Source organism: Andrena cerasifolii, chromosome 3 (assembly GCF_050908995.1).
Source record: "Andrena cerasifolii isolate SP2316 chromosome 3, iyAndCera1_principal, whole genome shotgun sequence".
Taxonomy (NCBI): Eukaryota; Metazoa; Arthropoda; class Insecta; order Hymenoptera; family Andrenidae; genus Andrena; species Andrena cerasifolii.
Window position 1 is genome coordinate 4102064 of NC_135120.1, and position 24798 is coordinate 4126861.

A 24798-nucleotide genomic window follows, 5' to 3' on the forward strand; every position below is an offset into this window, starting at 1 on the left:
CAGCCACGCATGATTTTTTTTGTTCGATGGGAATTCATTTTAAGCTTCGAATGGTTTTCTCAGTTTCATTCGTACTTTTATTCGAAAGTCATTCGAAGTTCGAATAATTTTGGACGAGCCTTGAGCGCCTTTGATCGAAGCCGCCGGCTTCTCGAGCCGAACGACATTGCATCTTCACCCGTTTAATCTGCAGCGCGGAATTGTTCGGCGATGTGTCATCAATTATACAGAAACGGAATTTCTTTATTTTTCGTCGTATCAATACGAAAGTGACACCAATATATTCCTTGCATTTTGCTGATTAAATTGACTAAAAAATTCAAATCGGAGTACTTTTAATGAAACGGGCTTTCAATCCTGCAAATTAATTGTATGCCTAATACCGTTAATTATAGTTTAAATTATGTCAGGTTTGGTATCATTTTATCGGGAAACACTAAAAATCCATCGGTAATACTTTCATCAACACTTATCAAAAACATGAACATTTTATGTGGCCCGTCGGTTTTATTGCTCTGGGCTGACAAGGGGCAGTTTACTGGGGCCCTAAAGTCCTTGCTCGCAGCGAGAAAGCAAAACAGTGGGGTGGGTAGGTCTTTCCCGATAATCCGAGCCCAAAGGCTTTTCAACAAGCGGAGGAATGTATGCACATACATATTCTTTCTGATGCTATCAATGATGCCTGCAACCATATGCGTGCGCGGCTTCATGTTGTACGTCCAAAAGTATTCTTTTAATTACAATTAGTAATTCAGTTTTTAAGTACGATTAAATTAGGCGTCATTAAAATCATGTACAATTCATTAATTGTAACTACGTAGCTGACCAATCCATTTATTTTTCAATTGAATGATGGGAAACTCGGAACTGAAATCCACTGGTGTCACTTTCATATTGATACGACGAAAAATAAAGAAATTCCGTTTCTGTATAATCGATGACACATCGCCGAGCAACTCTGCGCTGCAGTTTATACGGGTGTAACGTGCCGTTGTCGGGAGACAACTGACCGCCGCAGGCCTCGAGAGGAGAGCGGTGTCCCCTAGAGTGTGGGGAAGGTGTGCACTCGTTGGTAATAGAGTAAAGAATTGGAATTCAAACTTATAACTTAACAACGACGATTTATTTAATAACACTTAACTCTAGTAACAAGAACAACAATAATATTACCTACGACTACGATTATATATATATATATATATATATATATATATATATATATATATATATATATATATATATATATATATATATATATATATATATTAACATAAAAAAACACAATATATATATATATATATATATATATATATATATGTATGTATGTTTTTGGGTTTTCTGTGTTTTTTTATGTTAATTAATATTATGTGATTATATGTGATTCTAATGACACATGTATGGTTGCAGTGTACGGCCGCTACCGTTTCCGGGGCGAAGCTCGTTACTCTTAGCTTGTATCTGCTGCTAGAACGGCCGCTACCGTTTCCGGGGCAAAGCGCCTTACCGTTGGCAAGGTTTTCGAATACCCGCCATGCTGCGTGCGTCTCCTTGTATAGTGGAAAATTGGTGGGCTGTCGTATGCGCAGTGAATCATTTTCCGATATTTCACGTTTTGCTCGCTTAATAAATGTTATTTTGTTTCGCGCTTTCATCAGTATTTATATTTAATTATTTCTGACGTCTCTATAACATTTGTTTCTCCAATATTCGCTTGGTTTATAATTTATGTATAAAGGTATGTTCAATGAATCTGCGCGGTATTGTAGAACAGTTTTGTATGGTAATGTAGTACAGTTTCTACTTTATCGACGGTCGGTATTATTGGGTTTGAGTCCTCGTGGGACGTTACACGGGTGAACGATACAATGTCACTCGGCTAGGGAAGCCGGCGGCTTCCGTCTAAGGCTGTCGAGGCTCGCCCAAAGTTATTCGAACTGCGAATAAGTTTCGAACGAAAATACGAATGAAACTGAGAAAATCATTCGAAGCTTAAACTGAATTCCCGTCGAATAAAAGAATCATGCGTTACCGTCGAATGAATTCCACCGAATAAAAAAGTGATCTGAGACGATTCGAATAAATATAACCCAAATTATTTTTATTCGACGGCTCTCGAATAAAATTGTTGTCTTTTAATCGAGATCTCTTTTTTAAAATAATTTTTTGCCAATCTCTGCAGTAAACCTAATTCTTAATCTCACACTGATTCGCGAACGTTTGAAGCTATGGCGTTTCGTGTTTGTACACACACGGATGAACATCACGCTAATCTGTTACTTTGTATGATACTCGTCAGTGTGTGATCGCATGTTTTTCGAAACGAATTAAAAGAATGCGATGGGTTACATAAAAAGTTTAATTACAATTCGTTGTTAAAAATTCCGGCCATACATATTTCCGCCAAATTGTCACACAAATTATTTCTTCCAAAGCGCACAGTTTACGTGGAACTAAACCGATCACAACCAAATTAGAAGCGAATTTCAAGAAACACATGAACTACAAAATGATATGAATATTGTTAACATGCGCATTAGGAAGGGCACCATATGTAACATTTCTCCTTCTTTGGTAGCCATACCTTATATATCTTTGATACGTGCATGGCAATTTTGTGTCACAATATGTACTTGCACGTGGTAAAGACGTAGTTAATAAGCATACATCGAGAGTATTCAGTAGCTGAAATATAAAACATAGAATTCGATGAACGGAGGGAAAAGATTAAAAAAACATGAACATCGTAAGAAAAACACGCATTTTTATTAAAAATAAATACATCTTATCCTTCTATTAAGCTATAAACAGTGAATAACATATGTGTATGGGAAAAAGTAATTGGACTTATTATTGCAAATTACAATCTATATTTGTCTTTTACGAAGAATAAATTTTTATTTCAAATCATTGCTTGCTTTCATAGAGAGGTAAATTTCTTCTGCATACTTTATTCCCCATTATAAGCTGGAAACTGGGTGACTGATTCTTTAAAATAGAAACATTTTGTTTTCCAACTTTTAGAATTTATCTTTGTTGTCTTTTAAACTGTTTAAAATACAATCTTAACCTTCCTGGAATGCCTGAAAGTTTAAACAAATTATTGTTTTTACTTATAACTGTACTAAGGTCGGGATCAGATATATTGGCCGGTCAGTTTGTTTTCGCGAACAGCGATCGAGGAGAAATCAGCCACCACCATCTGACGATAGTGGATTGGTCAGTTTGAGTTGCGAGACCCCGGAAGGAAGTGGTGGAGTAACGGAAACGCTGCTCGACTTTGCCTTAACGTAGCCGTGTGGTTGTTATTTATTCTTAGCACAATAGTTGTGTGCGTTACGAACCTATACGTAGACCAATACGAGATAAAGCTATTGAGAAAGAATCAATGTTCTGACCAATAAAACTCCTGAATTTCTCCGGACCTAACCCACACATATTCTGATGTATATATTTATACCCTAAGAGCTCGGTTTGGCCTTCACATTAGGAGTTTGATGCTATCCCCACCACTTTTGACTCACTCTTGTTCTCCGAAGGCGAGAGCGAGTCAGAAAAATGAGCACCGAGGCAGGCAAGCGGTATGGTGGGAGAATACCCCTCACGCGACTCACCGGCCAATATATCTGATCCCGACCTTCGTTGTTTGAAACTTATGTAAAAAAAGACGTTATGTATGAACAGTAGAATTGTTAAAGTTGAAATATTTGCTAAACTTATCAACCGGCACATTTTTAGCGTGTACAAAGACATAAAACTTACAAAACATTATAGACGTAATAACAATGATGTAAGTTCACACAAGTATATGTCCAATTTCGATTCATTTCTGTTATAGCGAACTTTATGTTACAAAAATTATTTCGAGAATCCTAATTCCCTTTAACCTTTTGACTACGGCGCACTTTCGGAGAGAACCATCAATACAGACGGTGCGATATTCGCATATCACTCGTTGCGACTGGTTGTCCACTGACTACTGACCAAAACGGTACCCGGAGATTTGATGCCATTCTTAGGAGTTAAAAAAATAAATAATTGCAAATAAATTAAAAATATTCAGTTTTTCTTTCGTATATATTGATAGACTTGTGAGGGCGTATATATACGCCTTTCGTAGTCAAAGGGTTAATTTTTTATAAGTAATGCTTGACATCTCATGCACGAATTTCTTCATTATTCTGTAAATGCTATGTTATAACATTTTACTATACAATGTATTTCAGGAGGAATAGTAAAGATTTTACGAGGTGGTAATATGGACTATTTCGAGTAAGAAAGTTCATATAAACATGTGTCTAATTTATAATGGGTGTGGAGATACAGTCATGAACATTGGCGCGTAACACGAAATAGATTCAAATCTGAAAGACAGTGGAAAAATTGATTCCAGAAATTCTGTTGAAATATTATTCTGCATAATTAATCAAGAAATACTGCCTCTAATAGATATCAGTAATATTTTATGGTATTTTCTAAATAATTATGAACTTTAATGAATGAAAACCCAAATAATTTAGCGACATTTGGGCTACCAGCAATTACCCCTTGGTAGTCGAACACTTGTCATGGTGAGACTGTAACCGTTAGGGTAGGGTCTTACCCCCGCCCTATCAGATGTAGTGTAGGCAACCTCGTCAGGCCTGGGGACGTAAAACTGCAGTGTCTAATGATTCCCGCTGTGGTATCGGCCGCCATCCCAGATTAGACCCACGTCCCTTCGAGCCCTGTGTTTCAGACTTACCCCGGAAAGCGGCACTGCCAAGGTGGACCCTCTGTTTCACACATTTTTCGTGAGATTTATATCAAGATAAGTAAAATGAAAAATAACTCAGGACGGCAAATTATTGAAGATGGTCACAGGTACCGATAAGGCCGACAGGAACGAGAAGAACGAGGCACGCAGTGTCAGCGTATCCGACACCAGTGAGAGGGAGAAGAGGGAAGGGAGGCATCCAGTGTGGATGTGTTCACCACCACTGATATGGTGGAGGGCAGGGCCGCACAATGTGAGCCCACAATCAGGAGAAAGGAGTGATTGATCCCACCCATGCGGTGCATGTTAACGCAACAGGTCTTCATCACTCCAGTGTTGAAGATGGCGGACGCGGGTATAAGCGTCTGGATATGTATCTGGCGAGCCCTTCTCTGATTACGATGGGGAGCAGTTGCCAGGAGTTGGGGAGAAGAGAAACAGGGAGAGGCCCAAAGGAATTTTCACGGACCTCCCGAAGATGAGCCCGGTGATATTGTGAACTATCGGGCGGACCTGCTAAAAGGTCGAAGAGAAAATAAGAGGACAGGGATGGCGGACTAATTAACCATCAGAGACCACACTATCAGTTTCTTCCGATTTGGCCACACACGGGTTAGCGTCACCCACAGACTACATTTGCAATGGTTTTACTAGGCTGCAGGTATACTAGCGATCCTTGAAGGGAGGGGGGGGGGGGAGGGATTTGTGGAAGCGCTATCAAACTTTTTTCTCCCAAAGCCCTAACTTTCCACACTTTATCGTGCAGAAATGCCAAGTATTTTCCGAACCGGCTGGGTTACTTGTAACCCAGTCGCTGAGGGTTAAGCTTCTCCCCCATCCCCCCACGGGGTAGAGGCGCTGGGGGTGGGCGGCCTCGGGGTGTGGGTGGGGGGACCCCACCTACTCCGCTTGCCACACGCCACCACTTCTCTTCCTTGCTAGCAGGAGGTCCGGCGGACCTCGATGATGGCAGCCGTTTGGCTACGGCTCACAGTGCATCGCTCAATGAAAAAAAAATCAATTTTTTTTTTGCGATGATCTGTAACATGTGCGCAATCCAGACTCTTTATTTGTATATAAACAGTTGATAGAAAACAAAATGAAGGTCCTCAATACTCAGAAAGCACGTTAGTATTGACAGAATCTATTTAACTCATTTCCTTCATATGTTTAGTTCTCTTATAGAGGAAGTGCAGTATATTTGGAATACCAGTTTGTTTAAGACGAATAAAAAAATACAGCAGAGGATAGGATCAAATAAAAGTGCATAATATCACAGGAAAACTAATAAACTTTTATATTTTAAACTCTCAGGAATAATAAAAAACAAAAAGTAACTAAAACCTTGATCTAAATGAAAAATAACCGGAAGTATCGATTTCCTTCGAGTTTACCTTCACTTTATAAACTTAAAAAAAGCATGTAGATAATAAAATTATTTTCTTTTATGATCTAATCAGGCTGAATAATCACAATATAGGAACAATCTTAGGTAAATAAAATACATAAAAAGTAATATTTAAGTTAAACGATTTTATTTAAAATTTAGTAACAACTAAGAAATTTAGTGTATTTTAGATAAATCGTTTAACTTAATTTATTTTTTTATTACTTACTTTTTAGTGCCTAAGTCTTATTTGTGATTATAGGCCGATTTCAAGTCGTTTGCATTTGTGGTTATGGGTTATATTTATTGACGACTGGGTAATTTTTTAAACCACTTGAGGTTATTTTTCATAATTTTATATTATCATCTAAACTACGTGCGCCTGCAAAGTTTCAACTCTATTGGATAGTTGGAAGTAGGTTAAAATTGAGTTTCTAGATTTGAACCAAGCAAACATAAAAACAAACAAACATACATACATACAAGCAAGCAGACGATCGAAGCTGAATAAAATCATTTAAAAATCGTTTAATAAATGGCCAGCACTGGGCCAAACCGACGCGGCGGTAGCCGTTACTCGTGAAACAAAAGAATTGCTAAGCTTTGGAATATTCCAAATTACCTTCACCTTCGGTATTCCGAATTAGCAGCATGGCATTGAAACCTAAAATTTCATGTCACACTTTGTGTTCTCGAAATTATCGCAAAACTGACAGACAACCATAGAAGGAACATGCAGACGAGTAGATTAAGTGTTTAACTCTAAAGTTTCGACATATTTTAACCATGATTGGAACGATTGCATACTTGCTGAAAAAGTTTTGCAGATTGACGTTTTCTTATTCTGCAGATTAAGTCGAAAATGTTAAACTGTCGGTTCATCCACAAATGTCATTAATTAACAGGTCACTAGCCCCTATTATCTACGGTGTTACAAATTAGATAGCGTTTGTACTTTATTAGACACTTCGGTATTCCAAATTACCAACAGTATTCCAAATATGCTGCACTTCCTCTACCTGAACGCCACGTACTCATTATCAAAGTTAAGCAGAAATAAAAGTAACTTTCTGAATATGTCATTCAATTGAAGGTATTAGTTTCTCGTTATTTTGCTTACGGAACCATTTTTTTACATACTTTAAATTCAGTTTTTTTTTGTCTCGAAATTACACATCCATTAAATTGCTGAATTATACGTTTTTCCCACTTTAATCTAACCTTTCTCGAGAAAGATGAAGCATGTCTTGAGATTTATGTGGGAAAGCATTTCTCTATAACAGACATCAATATTATTATACAATTTTTTCTTAGAATTTTTCTTAGCATTTGCTTAGAAATACTTTATCGAGGACATATCAAGAAAATTTTGAAAAGCGGTTTTGTTTTGCATCAAGAGACAAAAAAATGGTAGTTCCAAACATCCGATCTGCTTTTTCCAATTATTCATACCCTATCTACCAAGACGTTTCCATTCTGGATGCTGTCTTCAGTTTTAAAATAGCAGTCAAACGCAATACGTGATAAAAATAGTTTGACAAAAAATGTTGCGTACAACAGTAAGCCAGTATTCAGTTACCAAAAAATTTCAAAAGTAAATATTGATAAGAAACTTTCTATTCAACAAAAATCAAGATCGTCTCATTTATTTGTGATAGAATTATATATTTTTTATACGCCAATCGCTGCATCTAGTTATTCTCGTAAAAAAAACGATTAAGGTACTTAGGTCGATAACTATTCAGAAGTTGAGTTTTGTCCCGAACGCCCATATACGCGACGGGAAGATCACCTTCTGTATGTCACCCACAATTAAACGCCGTAGAATAATATCTGATAATGAAAGCGATTGTGAAACTGAAAGAAGTAATAATGATGGTAAATAAAAGAAGAATGACAAGGTGCGGTTCTATCCAATTGGCAACTAATCCAATTAATACCTTTTGCGGACTCGCGTGGTATCTCTTCCTAAAATTTTGGAATGTAATGAACCAATGGATTTATACTGGGAGTAGTAAAGCCCCCGTGCATAGAATTGTATTGATAGAAGAAACATTTGTGTTTCATCAAAATTTTGGGGGTCAGCTTAGTAGGTATAGATTTCCGCAAGCGCAATGTATAGGTCAAGGGGTGTCAGTGAGAGGGATGGGGGCAAGGGATAGAGAGAAGGGTTGTCGTGAAAGGAAAGAGGAATAGGGGAAAGTGATAAGGAGTAGAAGCTCGGTGCGGGTGTATGGATAGACTCAAGAAGGTAACAATCCGTTTCAACCAGCGGTACATTTGAGGCGAGAGGATCACTGGACAGCCGGCCAAAAAATATAGGTTCCGAGATTGTTTAGGAGGTCTTGGAAGCTAATTGCGGATAAGTGGGCGTCACCGAGGTAACCACTAGACTGTACTTCTGAATGGCCCCTGTGGCCGATCGGCACGAAGTTTGAACGGATTGATAGGGAGGGGGTGTAGACCGTATCTAAAATTGAAGCTTCGGGTTTTTATTAGTTTCTGAGATATTAATAAAAAGCTTTCAGTATTTGCGTTGACTTATTTCGACACAACGCAGTCAACTTTTAAACTTGTCCCGGGTATTAATATCGGTTGAGGGTAGTTTAATGCAGGGGACGCGCGGCCACTTAAAGCGCGGAGGCGTAAAGTACGGTGGCGAACCGATGTGAGTTAGGAGATTTGAACCAGCAACTTGCGGATGCGACCCATCCTATTATACAGGGATAATACCTATTACTCTAATGATAGTTATTACTATAGAGGGGTAATTCTACAGGCCAAAATAAGACGAAAATATAGAATACTATTTTTTAATATCACGCTTCGCTTTGGGGAAACTTGTGTATGCAGTTCAAAAAAATAATTTGTAAAAAAAATTAACAATAATTTGTAATTAATATTGCGGAAACTTGTGACCGCCTCCGGTGTGATATGGTCGTCGGTGGGACGGAGAAGGGATATGTTGCCGACTCAGTCGGGCGTCAGGGTTCGACAAATGAACAAAAGCGGGTTAAAATCTTTAGCTGTTTTATTAGCAATGGTTGGTTATTGTACAGGTGCGCGGTGAACGTGTGTGTCCGTTCGCGGTGCGGTGGGGAGCTGCGGTGCTTGTTTGAGACTGTCGGTCTGAGCGGTATGACCGCGTGCCGTTGTCTCGCGGCGACTTCGGCGAGTTCGGGAGAATGAGGATAGCGCATAATAGCAACTGCCCTTGGGAGGTCGAAATCGGCGTACCCAGTAGGGAGTCGTAGCGAGAATGCCTGGTGCAATGCGGGCTCTGGTCTATGGTCGCAGAGATTCCACGGAGGCTTTGTTAAGGACTCAAGATTTCTCTCTGTCTATATCGGGTACAGGTTGGTAACAGCACAATAGTAGCAATGGCTGACAGTACCACAAACCTCGTGTCGATCGGCCACTGGGACCATTCAGAAGAATATGCAAAAATTATCGCAACGGGTAAGGCACACAATCGCATCGGTCGACCCGCCACTTTGAAATGAGCTTAAGATGATAATGTTGCGGCCGTCCCTTGCTAGAGTACAGCGAGTTAAAGAAAAAATAGAATTTGTGCAATTTGAAGCATATTTTCGAAAGGAAATCGTACACCGAAATGTTAACAAAATCGAAAACGCTAAATATGCGTCTTGAAGAAGAAAAACTGATCTTTCTATTGCGTTTTTGTTGAATTAAGCTATTAAAGTCAGAAGGACGATTTTTGGTTCAAAGTTGAATAACTCAACCAAAAAAATTGAACGGCAACCTATGAGCACAGATTGTACACGGGAGAGTAGTCGTTTTCTACTAGTATAAATGTAACCTATCTATAAAAGTTAATTCGCTCCATGTGTAAGAGATCGGCAGGTTAGGAAACGGACGGACGGCCTATGGTGTGAGTGAGGCCAATATGTGGCGCCCCTTAAGAGTGTGGGGAGCGCATTAGCGAGTTTCCTCTCTATGTTCCCCACCTCTCTGGCATGTGGAGAGTGGGGGGGTCATCGTCTCCGACGACGCGCTCGAGCATCCCTTGCTCTTGCCTTGGCGTCCTCGTAAGGATCGGGCGCATCTACCAAAAATATATATTTACGCTCATCAAGCTTAAACACGCGTACATTATTCACCACCATCCAGTTAGTCCATCTAACCTTGAAGCTACACGCATCTCTGGGACCTTCTCTACGGGGCAGTCCTACAAGAGGACTTTTCGATCTAGAGCCCCAAAAAATAGGTGATCTTTAGGAATTAATTAAAGGAAAACTACTATATATAATTTAGTGGGACTTCTTGCATTGTATTAAGGATGTATTAAATTATAGAAATATATTTTTTGTTTTATAATTAATCATTGCAGACGGCACTGGGGAGTCGTTAAAGTTAAGGCGTCAAAAAATTAATCCAAATCGGTGGGACCTGTATCTCCAAAAGTTATTATCCGATTCGACTGAAACTTTTTTTATTTTGAAGAATATACTTCTAGCTATGGCGGAAATCAGAAAAAATACAAAAATGACATTGTTTTTAGAAAATAACACTTGAAGTTTAAAATCACTTTCCCCCTATATTTTCCATCATTTCAACGCCTTTCAAAATCATAAATTTTCAATTTTTTGTATTTTTTTCGGATAATAACTTTTGGAGATACAGGTCCCACCAATTTTGAGAACACTGTTTCGGGGAAAACGCGTTTAAAGTTTTACATGCATTTGCCGATACTCAAATGCCTAACTTCGGGAATTTTATGAATTGCAACAAGTCCTTTTAAACATCTATTTCTAAAAGGTTGAACATTCGAAAAATGAAATGAAAAATAAATCGTCTTTTAGACCGGAAGGTCTTCTTAAGCTCACAGCTCATTCAGCGGCATTATTTAGAACAGGAAAGTCCTGGAAAAAATCTCGGGCTTCCTAAAAGCCCTTACAACCATTCCATTCCACTGGGTCTAAATTCAGAAAGTCATATGACATGTCAAATCTCCGGAAAGTTTCTAGGGATTTAGGAGAAATAAAGTCGCTGATACTTTTACATAGGAAATAAGGTACGTTTTTTTGGTTTAGGGACAAACGCTTGTAACTGCGACCATTTTGCGTCTATGTTCCAGACGAACAGGATCATCTAGTCGGGCCAATACCGACCACTCAGGTATCAGGAACCACAGATGACCACAAAACTTTTCACGACTACATCTGACATTTCTTTACTGACAGTGACATAGCCACGCAATATTTTCAAGAACTGAAAGTCGTGGTATGGAGTCTCAATGGCGCTAGGTGCGGTGAACCACGCCTTCACATATACAGTTAACACAAAGAAACAAAATTCACATACTTGTGCTATCTCATGACATGTTATTTTGAACTGTCCCTTAAACAATAGAATTTTCAGAGAATATAGCGCCCGAGACATGAAGCGGGTGTCTTGAATGCAACCACAAGTCGCAAATTTGATTCCTCTTGGGGGTGTTTCACCCAAATAAATGCAAACAAGTTCAAATAATTCTCGATAATTATGGCGGTAGTGACGCTTCTGTAATAATTTTGCAATTGTTTGTAAAATACAAAGTCGGCCGTTTCGACAGCAACGCGCCTAGTAATGTTCTCGCTGCCGTGTACGATGCGTATTGCGAGAGAATGATGATTGACTATGATGGATATCGAAATTTCTTGTTGAAAGGAAGTTATGAAAATAACATTATAATGCATTATTTATACTATTTTATTAAGTTATTTCGCATTATATTAAATCTCGGCCGAAATGACCGACGCGATTACTAACGATAATCGATAGATCCAACTCTAGTTCCATATACATGCGGTTACACACATGCCACCGTGTATCACAGGGTTCCATATTAAAAAAACAGCTGTCTACCAGACCGCAGTTTCATTCGAAACTTTGAGCCTCTTGAGGCAGGTTTTAGAGTTGTTTCACATATTTACCATATCAAAAGGAAAAAATCAGGGAGCGTCTCAGAGAGATTTCTTAAATTTAAAAAAAAAGATATTTTAAGGGATACCGTAACAGAGGTGCACAAACAGCCGTTTGGATTCGGAGACCTCTTTGTAATTCTGGGCGCTGGGTCAGAGCCAAGCGTGGAGCTGAGCAACGAAATAGCTCTACGCTCGGCTCCTGTTCCGGCGCCCAGAATCGCAAAGAACTTTCCGGATCTAAGAGGCGTTTTGTGCACCTCTGATATGCGTGGACTCATGGTACGAGCATACATGGACGCACTGTCTTGCAGTTCTCCGATAACCTATGCTGTGGTTAGTGTAACAGTTCCGCGCTCGGTTGTTACCCGGGTCCCAGAACGTGAAGAGGTATTTGCACCCTAACGGGCAGGCCTGGCGTAGGCCGTAGGCAAAGTATCAGTTGTTTTTTTTTAATTTTCAAGGTTCGGGACTTCTCTTACTGGAAAATGCAATAGTTACTCAATGACCCGCTAAAGAAATACCTTCCGGGAGAGTGGCTGCTATTTGTTCATTTTTTAATATTTTTTTATCACAAAATCACCGAGAGGTGCTGAATATATGTACTCTTAAAATAAGCCAATAGTTGCAAAAAATATACATTAGATTTTCCACCAAAAATTCCCGAAAATCACGTTCTTTTGCGCCTGCCAACTAGGCATGACCCCTTAACCAAGATGCGAACATTATGTGTCCGTGTTTCGTTTGATTTATACAATAATTCTTCGATATATGGAACACAGATTCTGTTTAGTATAACAAAATGTCTATCCCTTCCAACTGGGGTTCTCTCCCCCTTGGTATCATGAACGTCAACCAAGAAATTTTGGAACTGCCGCTGTACGATATTGGCGAGGTCGGTTGCATGTGTCGGAAATTGTTTACCTCTTGCGGGTCGAGGCCGCTCTTCCGAGTCAGCTGTGTCCTTTTTTTTGGCTATCTCTGCTCGGAGAGTGTGCCTCGATCGACAGTTGCTCTGGGTCTCTCGCACCGCGTTAGCATAAGATTCATTACTACCACATTCCCTTTTGTAATATTTAACTACTGTTTTTTCCAAAACGTCAGTGTTGCATTAAATTACTTGTGTGCACCTTGGTGTTTCCTTTTTTTTTATTGTCGTCTATTCGAACAGCCGCCTTTAAATAGTTTAAATTGACGATCCGACGATTGACATTTAAGAACCGAAGTATGCGTCAACGCCGAATCATCCACTAATAAACATAAATTTTTCATATTTTTGGTTTTATTTTTATGAAAATATTTTTAACATACTAACAAGATTTTGTGGATGAAAATAAAACTAAATACGACGTGATTTGGATAATTTAGCTACTTTCTTACGAAAAATTGTAACATCTGTCGGGGCCTTTAAATGGCCAGACCCGACAAAGAATTTATGAATGTGCATCTTGCTCATTCTCGTTTTCTCTGACTCACAAGGAATGTTCGGTAACTTGAAAATTCAAAAAAATTGAAACTTTGCTAATAACGTTATCATTTTTTGTTTTGCCAATGGAACGATGCTAAGGATGAATACACCGTCTCAAAGAAATTATGGATTTTCATATCATCGCGAATATCTGCGAAATGATATCGAATAACAGGCTCATTCAAAATTTTATGGTTCTTTATATCCTACAATATGGTGATAAAGAATTGTTGAAAAAACTTCATTCTTTCAAAATTTGGCCCCACTACCCCTTTTTGTTCGTTTTTGTTCTATCGAGGAATTACTGACCGACGACACCAGACAATGGACGAGTACAAATTAGAAGCACATTTTGTAATAAGAGCTGGGAGATTGTCAGATATAATACCACAAACCTACCGCATTTCTCTCTTACTTTACTATGAATTTGTAATTTGTTTCGACTTAGACATGTATTATCATCCTGCAGGTCTTCACATGAATGCGTAGGTCGCTTAACTCATTTAGATGCGTATTATGATACAATGTGATCAAGAACGTGTGATATTATATGAAAACAGCATTAGTGATATTAAACTACCTATGAAAACGATTTTGAAGGTAATCTTCTTTACACGAACACATCCCCCCTTCGAACTATGCAACTTCCTCTGTCATGTTTTCATATCTTCAATAACAGTATCATCAATAAGTGGGATATTCTCTATGAAAATTGTTTGATTATTCTCTCAGAAGATTTAATTATCTCACGACGGAAGGTAGGCAACTCGGAAATTCAGAAAATTATGCAACTTTTTGTGCAAGTGGAGCAGTTCATCCGTAACGCAACCTACATTTTGTTGGCGTCGTAGTGCAGTTTTAAAATCATCCCTTGAAAAAATACAAAATTTTCTTCTTCGTGGAATAATTCAAGAACTTTCAACAAAAATGCATTTCTTTATATGTACAAAACTGCGTAAAAATATTAATTGAATTAAGGAATGGTGGTGGGAGTGATTTGAAAAGTATGGATTTGTTGATAATTATTTTTACGCACTTTTGTAGATATAAAAAAATGCAACTTTTGTTTAAATTTATCTTCGATATTTCTCATCGTTCTCGAGACATTTCATGAAAAAGAAAATAATAGGTTTGTGTTACGGATGAACTATTCTACTTGCACACAAAGTTGCATAACTTTTTGAATTTCCGGGTTGCCTAACTGCCTTTGTCAGTAATTATCATAATAAATTTCAAATAATACCTATAGCTTTCTGATTTTGTTATGATTGTAGAATGGATACTTACTTATTTCATTATTGCGGATGCATTTTTAAAATAGCAACACAGATTTCTATTGGATCTGTCACATATGGATGAATTAACATGGCAGCTCTCACATGTTCTTCTGGAAATATATTTGCCAAATGATAGTGTATCTTTGTTCTGGTGTCCAGAAATTCGCGTAACATGTCTGAAGACATGCTAGAGTACATAGCAGGTGCATCGAGATTTAATTGTGGATCTGAAGCACCCAGTCGTTGATTTGATTCTGACGGTGAGCCAATATTTGAATTATTCAGAAGCCATGTTTGATAGGAAACTGGCGCCGAAGCAATACGTGTCAAATGTTGGTGACAATGCCTTTTTTCAGAGTGATCCCACCTAAATAATCATAAGTTTTTGTTAGTTTTCGGATACTTCTTAACAGTTACAGTGTTTTAAACATTTTGCTATATTCCGCATACTTTTCACTTAACGAGGGAAGCCAGTGTGAAAATTTTTTCTCGATTTTTCTTTTTGTACATTTTCATGTTTAGGGTCTCAAAAATATACCTGCACAGTTTCAAAGCGGTTCTCGAAAAATTTTGGCAGCGACGTAAAGTTCTATATGGGTAGCGCAGCGCTTAGAGCCGATTGCACGCACAGGTAATTTGGTGGCCCGGGAAGTTTATATCCTTGGATACAAATATATGTAATAAGAGGGGTTATGAGTATACAGGGTGCAACAAAAATGTCGGAGTTCCTTGAAAGGGGTGACTCAGGGGGTGATTTGAAACAAATTTTTCCTTAGCGAAAATATTGTCCGAAGCTTCATTAACGAGATATTAAAAAAGAAACCGACCAATCAGGGCGCGAACTTTCCGCCAGAGCTCCCGCGATAATGCTATGGTTACGTGGTAGGCGGCTGCGCTTGTACTACGAACAAGCAAGTCAGCATGCATCGAAGGTAATTGCGTAAAATGGCAAATGAAGAAGCCATAACAAAGGAAATCGAACATTTTGTCATGGTGTGTTTGTCATTTAAAGTGAATAATAAATAAAGGATAATTGGACGAAAATTATGTGCAACGTAAAAAGACTAACACACAGTTTTTTTTTTTAAATCGGAAATAATAGTTATTTGAAGAGAGGGGATAAGGAATACGAAAATTTGCGTTTGTTAATAACGAACACACGAAACGGTAATGTAACAGGAAATGAACGAAAAGTGATCGTAGTTCGTTACTGTGATAACAATCCGTAATTAAATAAAATAACAGCCAACACTGTCGCTGATAATGAAAAAGTTTGTTTAAATGCCCCTAAGAGAAATTTACGTACAGAAATTTGGAAAATTATGGACGGAAATACAGTATTGTCTCGTTAGCGACTCGCTGGTCGGGACCGGCGTTGAGTCGGTATCGTGAACAGAACCCTAATTCCGAGTGTTCGTTTCTCGCTTCTTTCTGGCCGGAGGGGGGAGCGAGATGGAACACTGCGTGCGCGGCGAGCGTGCGCGATGGCCGCAAGCGCTTACCGTGGGCACGAAAACCGCTTCGCAAAATCTTGACGCAGGCCCGTCACAAATCTTTTTTGCGCCCTAGGCGAACTTGTCAAATTGCGCCCTTTATTATAATACATTTATTTGAGTATATTGATGACCTTACTCTGAATTTTTATTCGTAGTTTAAAACAGTTGCAGTGCAATTTGTAATATTTTATTTTAAAGTATATACATATGTGTACACACTGATCTCTGCTTGTAAGCTTGACTTGTCCCTGTAAGCAAAATTAGGCCACTGCCTAGGGCGGAAAGTCGACAAGAGATGCATAATGGTATTTTCATTGCTGGTGTTGTTTAAAATATACTTTAAAATAAAATATTACAAATTGCCAAGTACGCCTAGGGCGCAAAAAAGACTTGAACCGGGCCTGCGTCAAGATTTTGCGAAGCGGTTTCGTGCCCACGATACGCGCTTGTGACCATCGCGCACGCCCGTCGCGCACGCAAAGGACAGAGTGTCAGGCGTCCGAAAGACGGAGCGAGACAAAACATCAACGCGTCGTCGGTCTCGTACCGTCCTCGCTCGCTTTCAGTGCCTCTCGCTCGCTCTCGTTCCATCTCGCTCTAGCTTTCGCCGGGCAAGAGTGAAACAAAAGTGGTGGGGATAGCGAAGAGTCGGTATCGTGTACACAAAATCGAGCCGCTAACGAGACAATACTGTAAGCCTTAGCCTGCGGTAAATTAAAAAAATAATAATCACCTATAAAGTAACTAAAACTGACCCTTTCGAAAATTCATCTGCAACTTGAAAACCTGTGTCACTAAGGTCGTGTTCAGATATACAGGGTGATTCTCTCGGTGCGCCTGATCAAAGAGATGATGCCTGGTCAATCGTGACGAGTTCAATCCCCCGTGATGCCTCTTCTAATTTATGGATTTCGACCCTCGAAGTGTTTGGAGTACCTATTAAGAAGTGCGAAGTGTCCCGTTTCCGCATTTCTCAGCAGATCTCTTTGAAAACGGTACCAATCGATTCCTTATGTTTCGCCGATCAAATTAACACCAAGGACGACGCAATTCGGAGCATAATGAAGCAAATTACATGAAAAATTGATTTGCATAATTTCAAGCTGACTTCGTTGAAAATAGTCCGATTTACAAAACATTTGGTATGGTTTTCATCGGAACAACACAAGGAATGCATCGGCGTCACTTCCATATCGATACGATAAAGAATAAAGAATTATTTTATTTTTGAAACAGGTATGAATCCTCAGCCGACCGCAGCAAATTGAGGTCGGCGCCCCGCAGTCCAGGGTGAAAATGTGAAATATTCATTGTAGCGTATTAAGAAATTTTTTATTCTGTATCGTATCGATATGGTGACACTAATGGCTTCCTGGCGTTCTCCCGATGAAAACCATACCAAATGTCATGTAAATCGGACTATTTTCAACGAAGTTAGCTTGAAATTATGCAAATCAATTTTTCATGTAATTTCCTTCATTATGTTCCAAATTACGTCGTCCTTGGTGTTAGTTTCATCGGCGGAACATAAGAAATCAATTGGTACTGTTTTCAAAGAGATCTGCTGAGAAATGCAGAAACGGGACATTTCGCACTTCTTAATAGGTACTCCAACCCCTTCGAGGGTCGAAATCCATAAATTAGGAGAGGTACCACGGGGGGTTGACCTCGTCACGATTGACCAGGTGGCATTCGTGAGGGGTATTCTCCCACGACACCGCTTGCATGCCTCGGTGCTCCTTTTCTCTACGTTCTCACTCTCTCTCGGGTTACGCTGGTCGTCGCGCAGTGGGGATTGGTGTCCATGAGGTATGTACACACGCAGCGAAGCATCTGACCTACTTTGAGTAGATAGAGGGGACACGATTCCGAGCCGCCGTACCTCGCTTCATTCTTGCCGAAAACAAGAGCGAGATGGAATGAAAGCGTGTCTAAACGTTCATGCCCGTCGCGCAGGCAAAGGACGGAGTATCAGGCGCACGGAAAACGGAGCGAGACAAAGTATGTATCAACGCGTCATCTGTCTCGTACCGTTCCTCGTTTGCTTTCAGTCCCTCTGACTCGCTCTCGTTCCATCTCGTTCTAGCCTTCGCAGAACAAAAGTGAGCCAAAAGTGGTAGGGATAGCGCCAAGTTTCTGACGTGTAGGCCTAACCGAGTTCTTAGCGTAGAAATACATACATCAGAATAGGTGTGCGTTAAGTTCGAAAAAATTTATGAGTTTTATTCGTCAGAACATTGATTCTTTCTCGACAGCTTCATCTGGTATTAGTTTACGCAAAGCTTCGTAACGCACATAACTACTACGCTAAGAATAAACGACAGGCACACAGCTTCGTTCAGGCGGAGCGGAGCAGCGTTCCCGTTACCCCACCATAACCTTCGGGGGCCCTGCACCTTCAACTGCCAATCCACGATCGTCAGGTGGTGGTGGCTGACTTCTCCTCGCGCGTTGCTCGCGAAACCGAACTCACCAGCCAATATATTGTTGCGAGCACCGGATATAGACCCGTGCATAGCCTGCTGGTGCTCGGAGCTGAAGATAGAAGAAGGTCAGCTCCCTTCAAGAGGACGATCGGGAGGCCGACAGGAAGACTGTCCTGAACCATTGCGTTCGGACATGCGGGTCGCGTCTTTTTAACCAATATTGCCCTATGCTCTGGCCGATCAGCCCGATTAATTTTTGGAAACTAGCAATTAAAAAGTATTATCCAACATCAATACCCTTCGCGGAGAGACATAGGAAGAAAAGGGGTAGCTACAAATTCGAAACAAATCCATTATCTCTCGAGTATATGGTGGCCTTTAAGGCCGATTCGTCCTAACCTAACCAATCTGTCCTGCATCTCTCTCAAATGGCCACACTTTGAAGAGGCTTTCTTCGCAGCAATGTCTCCTCCCCAAGGCCCACCTTTTTTCGCATGGATAAAGTTTTAGGTAATTTATGGCTCAATTGGTTCCATGTCGTAGCAGACGTGAACTTAGGGTATCCGAAAAGGGAAACAGGCATGGTATGTATTTTCTTCTTTACCTATAGCAACTCGAAGACTTTCTGTTTCTCTTTTCTTCAGACCCTTCCGAACCGATACAGACAGTGGTGTCTGCTGTCCATCTCGAAGCAATGGGTACATTGGCAGTAAAAGGACGGAGCGCGGGCTTTTGTAAAAGGGCACGATGGTTCGTTCGTTGCACTTCGGCAAAGCATATGTATTTCGAAAATGTGTTGGCTTCTTTTTACCTAAAGCCTGTTATTATTTCCGGCGATAATTCTCCAAATTTCCGTACGTAAATTTTTCATCGGGGTTTTTAAACAAACTTATTCGTCATCAGCAACAGTGTTAGCCGTTATTTTATTGAACTACGGATTTTTATCACAATAACGAATTACGATCCCTTTTCGTTCATTTCCTGTTACTATACCTTTTCGTAGATACATTATTAACAAAAGAAAATTTACGTATTCCTTATCCTCTCACTTCAAATAATTATTATATTCGATCTTTCAAAAAAAAAACCTGTGTATTCGTCTTTTTACGTTACACATGATTCTTATCCATTTATCCTATATTCATTATTCAGTTTGAATGACAAATAAACCATGACAAAATGTTCAATTTCATTTGTTACGTCTTTTTCATTTGTCATTTAACGAAATTTCCTTCGAAGCATGCTAACTTGCTTGTTCCAGCGCGGGAACTCGGGTGGAAGGCTCGCGCTCTGATTGGTCGGGGTTTTTTGTTAATATGTCGTTAACGAAGCTTCGGACAATATTTTCGCTAATGAAAATGTTGTTTGCAATCGCCCCACGAATCACCCCTACCAAGGAACGGAAACATTTTTGTTACACGCTGTATGTATATTAGGGTGGCTCTTATCTTGGACTTTCAATTTTCTTCGGGGAATCCTCCAGAAAAGTACCAAATAATAAAAAGAGATCTGTGTAAAGTTTGAGACTGATCGGATAACGGGAAAAGGAGCCGTTGGGCCTTTAAGCATTTAAATAATTATTTAACAGCTCACATAGTCGATTTTGTATAATATCCTCCAGGTTATTGAATAAATAAAAAAATATGTCGAAGAAAAGTTGTACATTCGGACAATGAGCATCTTTTAAGTTCTATTAAAGTTTTTCGTGCGACAAACCGTTTTCGCAAAAAGTCCGAAGAATTAAAAAAAACTTTTTTTTCTCAGATTTTGAAAGTTTTAATCCTTCTAGAACACTTTGAATTTTTAATTTCGAACACTATTTTTTAAACATTTAAGAGGGCGGGGCATACAGTATTTTCTCGCTGAGGGCTCGGTTTGGTGTACACGATGTGGACTTTTCGCTATCCCCACCACTTCTGCCTCACTCTTGTCCGGCGAAGGCAAGAGCGAGATGGAACGTGAGCGAGTGAAAGGCACTGAATGCGAAAGAGGACAGTAGGAGACAGACGACGCGTTGATATTTTATCTCGCTCCGTCTTTCGGAAGCCTGATACTCCGTCCTGTGCGTGCGTGATGGTCGCGATCGCTTACCATGAGCACGAAAACCGCTTTCGCAAAATCTTGACGCAGGCCCGGCTGAAATCTTTTTTTGCGCCCTAGGCGAACTTGTCAAATTGCACCCTTTATTATAATACATTTATTTGAGATTATTTATGACTTTACTGTGAAAAATTAAGCAACTGCCTAGGGCGAAAGATTGACGAGGGGCGCCAAATGGTCTTTTCATTGTTGGCATTCTTGAAAATAAACTTTTAAATGTAATACTACAAACTGTACTGCAACTGTTTTAAAGTACGAATAAAAATTCGGAGTAAGGTCATCAATAATCTCAAATAAATATATTATAATAAAGGGCGCAATTTGACAAATTCGCCTAGGGCGCAAAAAAGGAACTTGCCGTGCCTGGCTATCTGATCGTGGCGCGCATGCGTCGAGCAGTCACGATTTCGTCTGAACGATCGCGTCCCTCGCGAACGTCCGCCGTACACGCAAAGCATTCCATCTCGCCCCCCCCCCCCCCTTCGGCCACAAAGAAGCGAGGAACGATCGCACGGAATTAGAGCTCTGTTCATGATACGAGCTGAACGCCGGTCCTGACCAGCGAGCCCTCAGCGAGACAATACTGTATACCGAAATATGACAAAAAGAATTTTGTTCTCATATTTTCAGTTTTTGATATATAATGAATGTTTCCTGAAAATTTAGGACCGAAATTCGCAAAAATATCGAAGATATAGACATCAGAATTGAGGTAGGGGAGACCGGGGTAGGTTGTAACACGGGGTGAATTCTAACACAAGTAAAATCTTTTGAACAAGCGTTATGTATTCATTTTGTGGTTATAGCCCCGAATTGTTGTATTTAGAGCACGTAAGTAAACGTTGTCTTAGCACTTTTATTTTAATTAACCGTCATTAGAAACCGTTTGATTTTTTGCCTCTTTGTCGCAAACGAACCAGTACACATTGATTTATTATAATGTATACGGATTTTAGTAATTTGATGTTTAGTTTCTCGTTTGCTGAGATAAATCGCAAAAATTCAAGCTCGGGGTAAATTGTAACATGTTACTACTTACTCCGTTCTAAATGGTGATAAAGCAAGCTATTTTCTGACACACCGGAAAAAGATGCTCTAAACGAACAACAAAACAATCGAGAATACAAAACGTAGAAAAAAAGTATAAAGGCAAAAGGAAAGAAAGCGCAGTAGATTTTGATAGAATCAGATGAATAAGCATTTATTGTTTAACTCATGTATATCAAATGTTTAATAATGATCTGTTTTCATTTATATATTTTAGAAATGTTTATTTGTGTTCATATTTGTATTTAAATAACTAAAACAGATGTGTTACAATTTACCCCGGAGTGGGGCACATTGTAACAAAGGTTCAGATTTGTTTAAGATGAAGTTAGATGTCTAAGTGTCCATGATTTTTTCACGTACCATCACGCAATCAGTTCATCACATATGTAAGTAGTAAATCACGCAAATTATTTCCTGATTGAGGATAACACTTTCGAGAAAAAACTGTGAAAACTTTTTTTGTTACAATCTGCTCCGATCTCCCCTATTCAAATGCACTTTTCTCGAAATCATGATGTCTATATCTTCACTATTTTTGCGAATTTCGGTCCCAAATATTCTGGAAACATTCATGACATATCAAACACTGAAAATATGGAGAAATTTTTTTTCATCTTTTTGGCATATTTCGGTATATGCCTCCACCCTAAATGTTTAAAAAATAGTGCTCGAAATTAAAAATTCCATTTTTTTATCGCTTTCATAAATTAAAAGTTTTCTAGAAGAAATAAAACTGTTGGTTTATTGGCCACACATTGCGTGTCGCGTGTGTTGGGTAGAGGCGTCGTTAATTGATTACGCGATACGAAACTGGAAGCATCGGCGACAATGATTACTGGATGTATAACATTTATTTTCTAAATATATATACTATACTTTCTGTTACGCGACGGGTGTCTGAGTTATTACAAACAGCCCTACAACACTTGGTAGCAGAGCGTGTTTGAGAAGGCAGAAGAAACACTTGGAGAGAAAACACGTGGCACGAGAGAGGTTGGGAAGAGCACGTGGCGGATAAGAGGTAAGTGGGCACAAATATAATCTTTGTCAAAATCAAAGTAGAAATGGCAAAGAGCTCGGCAATTCCCTTGAGTAGAATAGAATTATTAACGGGTAAAAATTACCACGTAGGGCTCTAAATGTATAGGCGATATTACGCGCTAAAAAATTATTCAGGGAAATCATAGAGAGTGATGAACCATTGATCGCACAAAGCGCCAACTCTGCTGAGGGGAAAATTAGAAAATTGTGGGAAGGCAAAAACGACGAAGCGTTTGGAATAATAATAACCACTCGAGGGTCATTGTAGTCCCAGAACACTCGACACCCTCCCACGGTCCCGAGTTTAAACCGAGTACAGGCGACAGACCCACCGTCTGCCAGGCAGCCTCATAAATTAAAGGACTGTTTCTCCAAAGAAACCTGTATTATACGCAGAACACGATGTGTATGTCTGTGTCTATGTGTACTTAAAACTAGGGGTACAGTGGTTGTCCTGCATCCTTCTCGGAAGCCGGCACCCTCGCGCCATCCTCCTCTCTGACATCGTTCTCCAGTTGATTGGGCAGCGGCACGAGCTTCTTGATCGCCCGTTCCAGCTCACCTGTAGCCGTTTTGAGAGTAACCGTCCGCACGATGTCGTTAGAGCCTGGATGGACCTTGAGGACCCTGCGCAAAGCCCACTGCATGGATGGCACCTTATCGTGTCGCAGAAGTACAACAGTGCCCACCCTGATAGGATGGCCGCCGCTAGTCCATTTGCTGCGACTCGTCAGCTCGTTCAAATATTCCTGATGCCATCGTGTCCAGAAGTGTTGTTTCACCTTCTGGATCTGCTGCCAGCTCGACAAACGATTAGGTGGAGTGTCCCTGAAATCGCCCTCGCGGAGGCTCGTAATTGAATCACCAATTAGGAAATGTCCAGGTGTAAGAATCAGACGATCGTTAGGATCGGCAGAAACGGAAGTAAGAGTACGGGAATTCAAAATGGAGTCTATTTCGACTATCAGAGTATTAAAGTCGTCGAAAGTGAATAAGTTAGCACCTGCAACGCGCTTGAGATGAAACTTAAAAGATTTTACCGCAGCCTTCCACAGTCCACCGAAATGAAGAGCCAGTGGTGGGATGAAGTGCCACTGGATGGATCTTTCCACGAGGAAAGTCTTGACCTTGTCATTGTGGTCGTCTGTCCGCAGGTGTTGCAGTAATTCGCGCAATTCGTTATCTGTTCCGACGAAATGGATGCATTATCCGAATGTAGATTCGCGCAAAATCCCCGACGAGCGATAAAACGTCGAAGGGCGGCAATGGAGGCTTCTGTAGTAATGTCACTTACGACTTCGAGGTGGACGGTCTTTACCGCCAGACACACAAAAACCGCTACATATACGTTTATCTCTGGTTCCGGTACCTTTTCTCTGTTATATAAAAGGGTCCACAGTAGTCAACCGCCGCATTGGTGAAGGGATGCGACTCGATTACCCTTGCCTCAGGTAAATTGCCCATAACGTACTCCACGGGTGGTGGCCGTGCGCAACAGCAACGCACACACTTTTTCCTTGTCTTCCAAACCTGGCTTCGACCATCGATAGGTCAGTACTGGCGTCTAACGGCGTATAAGGTGGCTTGCACTACCGCGTGCAAGTGGGTACGATGTTCGTTCTCCACTACCAGTGACATAGTATAAGCCTTCGGTAAAACGATGGGATGTTTTTGGGAGAACGGCATCGCCGAATGCCGCAAGCGACCTCCAACCCGCAGAATTCCATCCTTATCGATAAATGGATTTAGTCTTACTAATTTGCCCTTAATTGCTGCATCCCTATCCTTGGTGATACAGCGCAATTCCTCCGAGAAATGACAACGCTGCAAAAGCTTAATGACCGCGTTGCGCGCATAATGCAGCTCTGAAGCTGTG

General features: G+C 40.1%; 1 protein-coding gene and 1 long non-coding RNA gene across 3 annotated transcripts in view; one reads left to right on the plus strand and one right to left on the minus strand.

The window, feature by feature from the left end:
- Positions 1-24798, plus strand: part of LOC143367067 (uncharacterized) — a 309917-nt gene that overhangs the window by 258671 nt on the left and 26448 nt on the right. The window lies entirely within an intron of this gene.
- The window catches only part of Regnase-1 (zinc finger CCCH-type containing protein regnase 1), a 213932-nt gene continuing 191881 nt past the window's right edge, over positions 2748-24798 (minus strand). The window contains exons 8-9 of one of the 2 annotated variants that reach the window (XM_076808545.1): positions 14820-15176; positions 2748-3080 (exon numbers count right to left, since the gene is read on the minus strand). In XM_076808545.1, the coding sequence (XP_076664660.1) occupies positions 14828-15176 (349 nt within the window). In that variant the 3' untranslated portion in view covers positions 2748-3080; positions 14820-14827. Of the gene's footprint in view, positions 3081-13234; positions 13315-14819; positions 15177-24798 lie in introns of those variants that run through there. The other variant, XM_076808544.1, reaches the window with a different exon arrangement.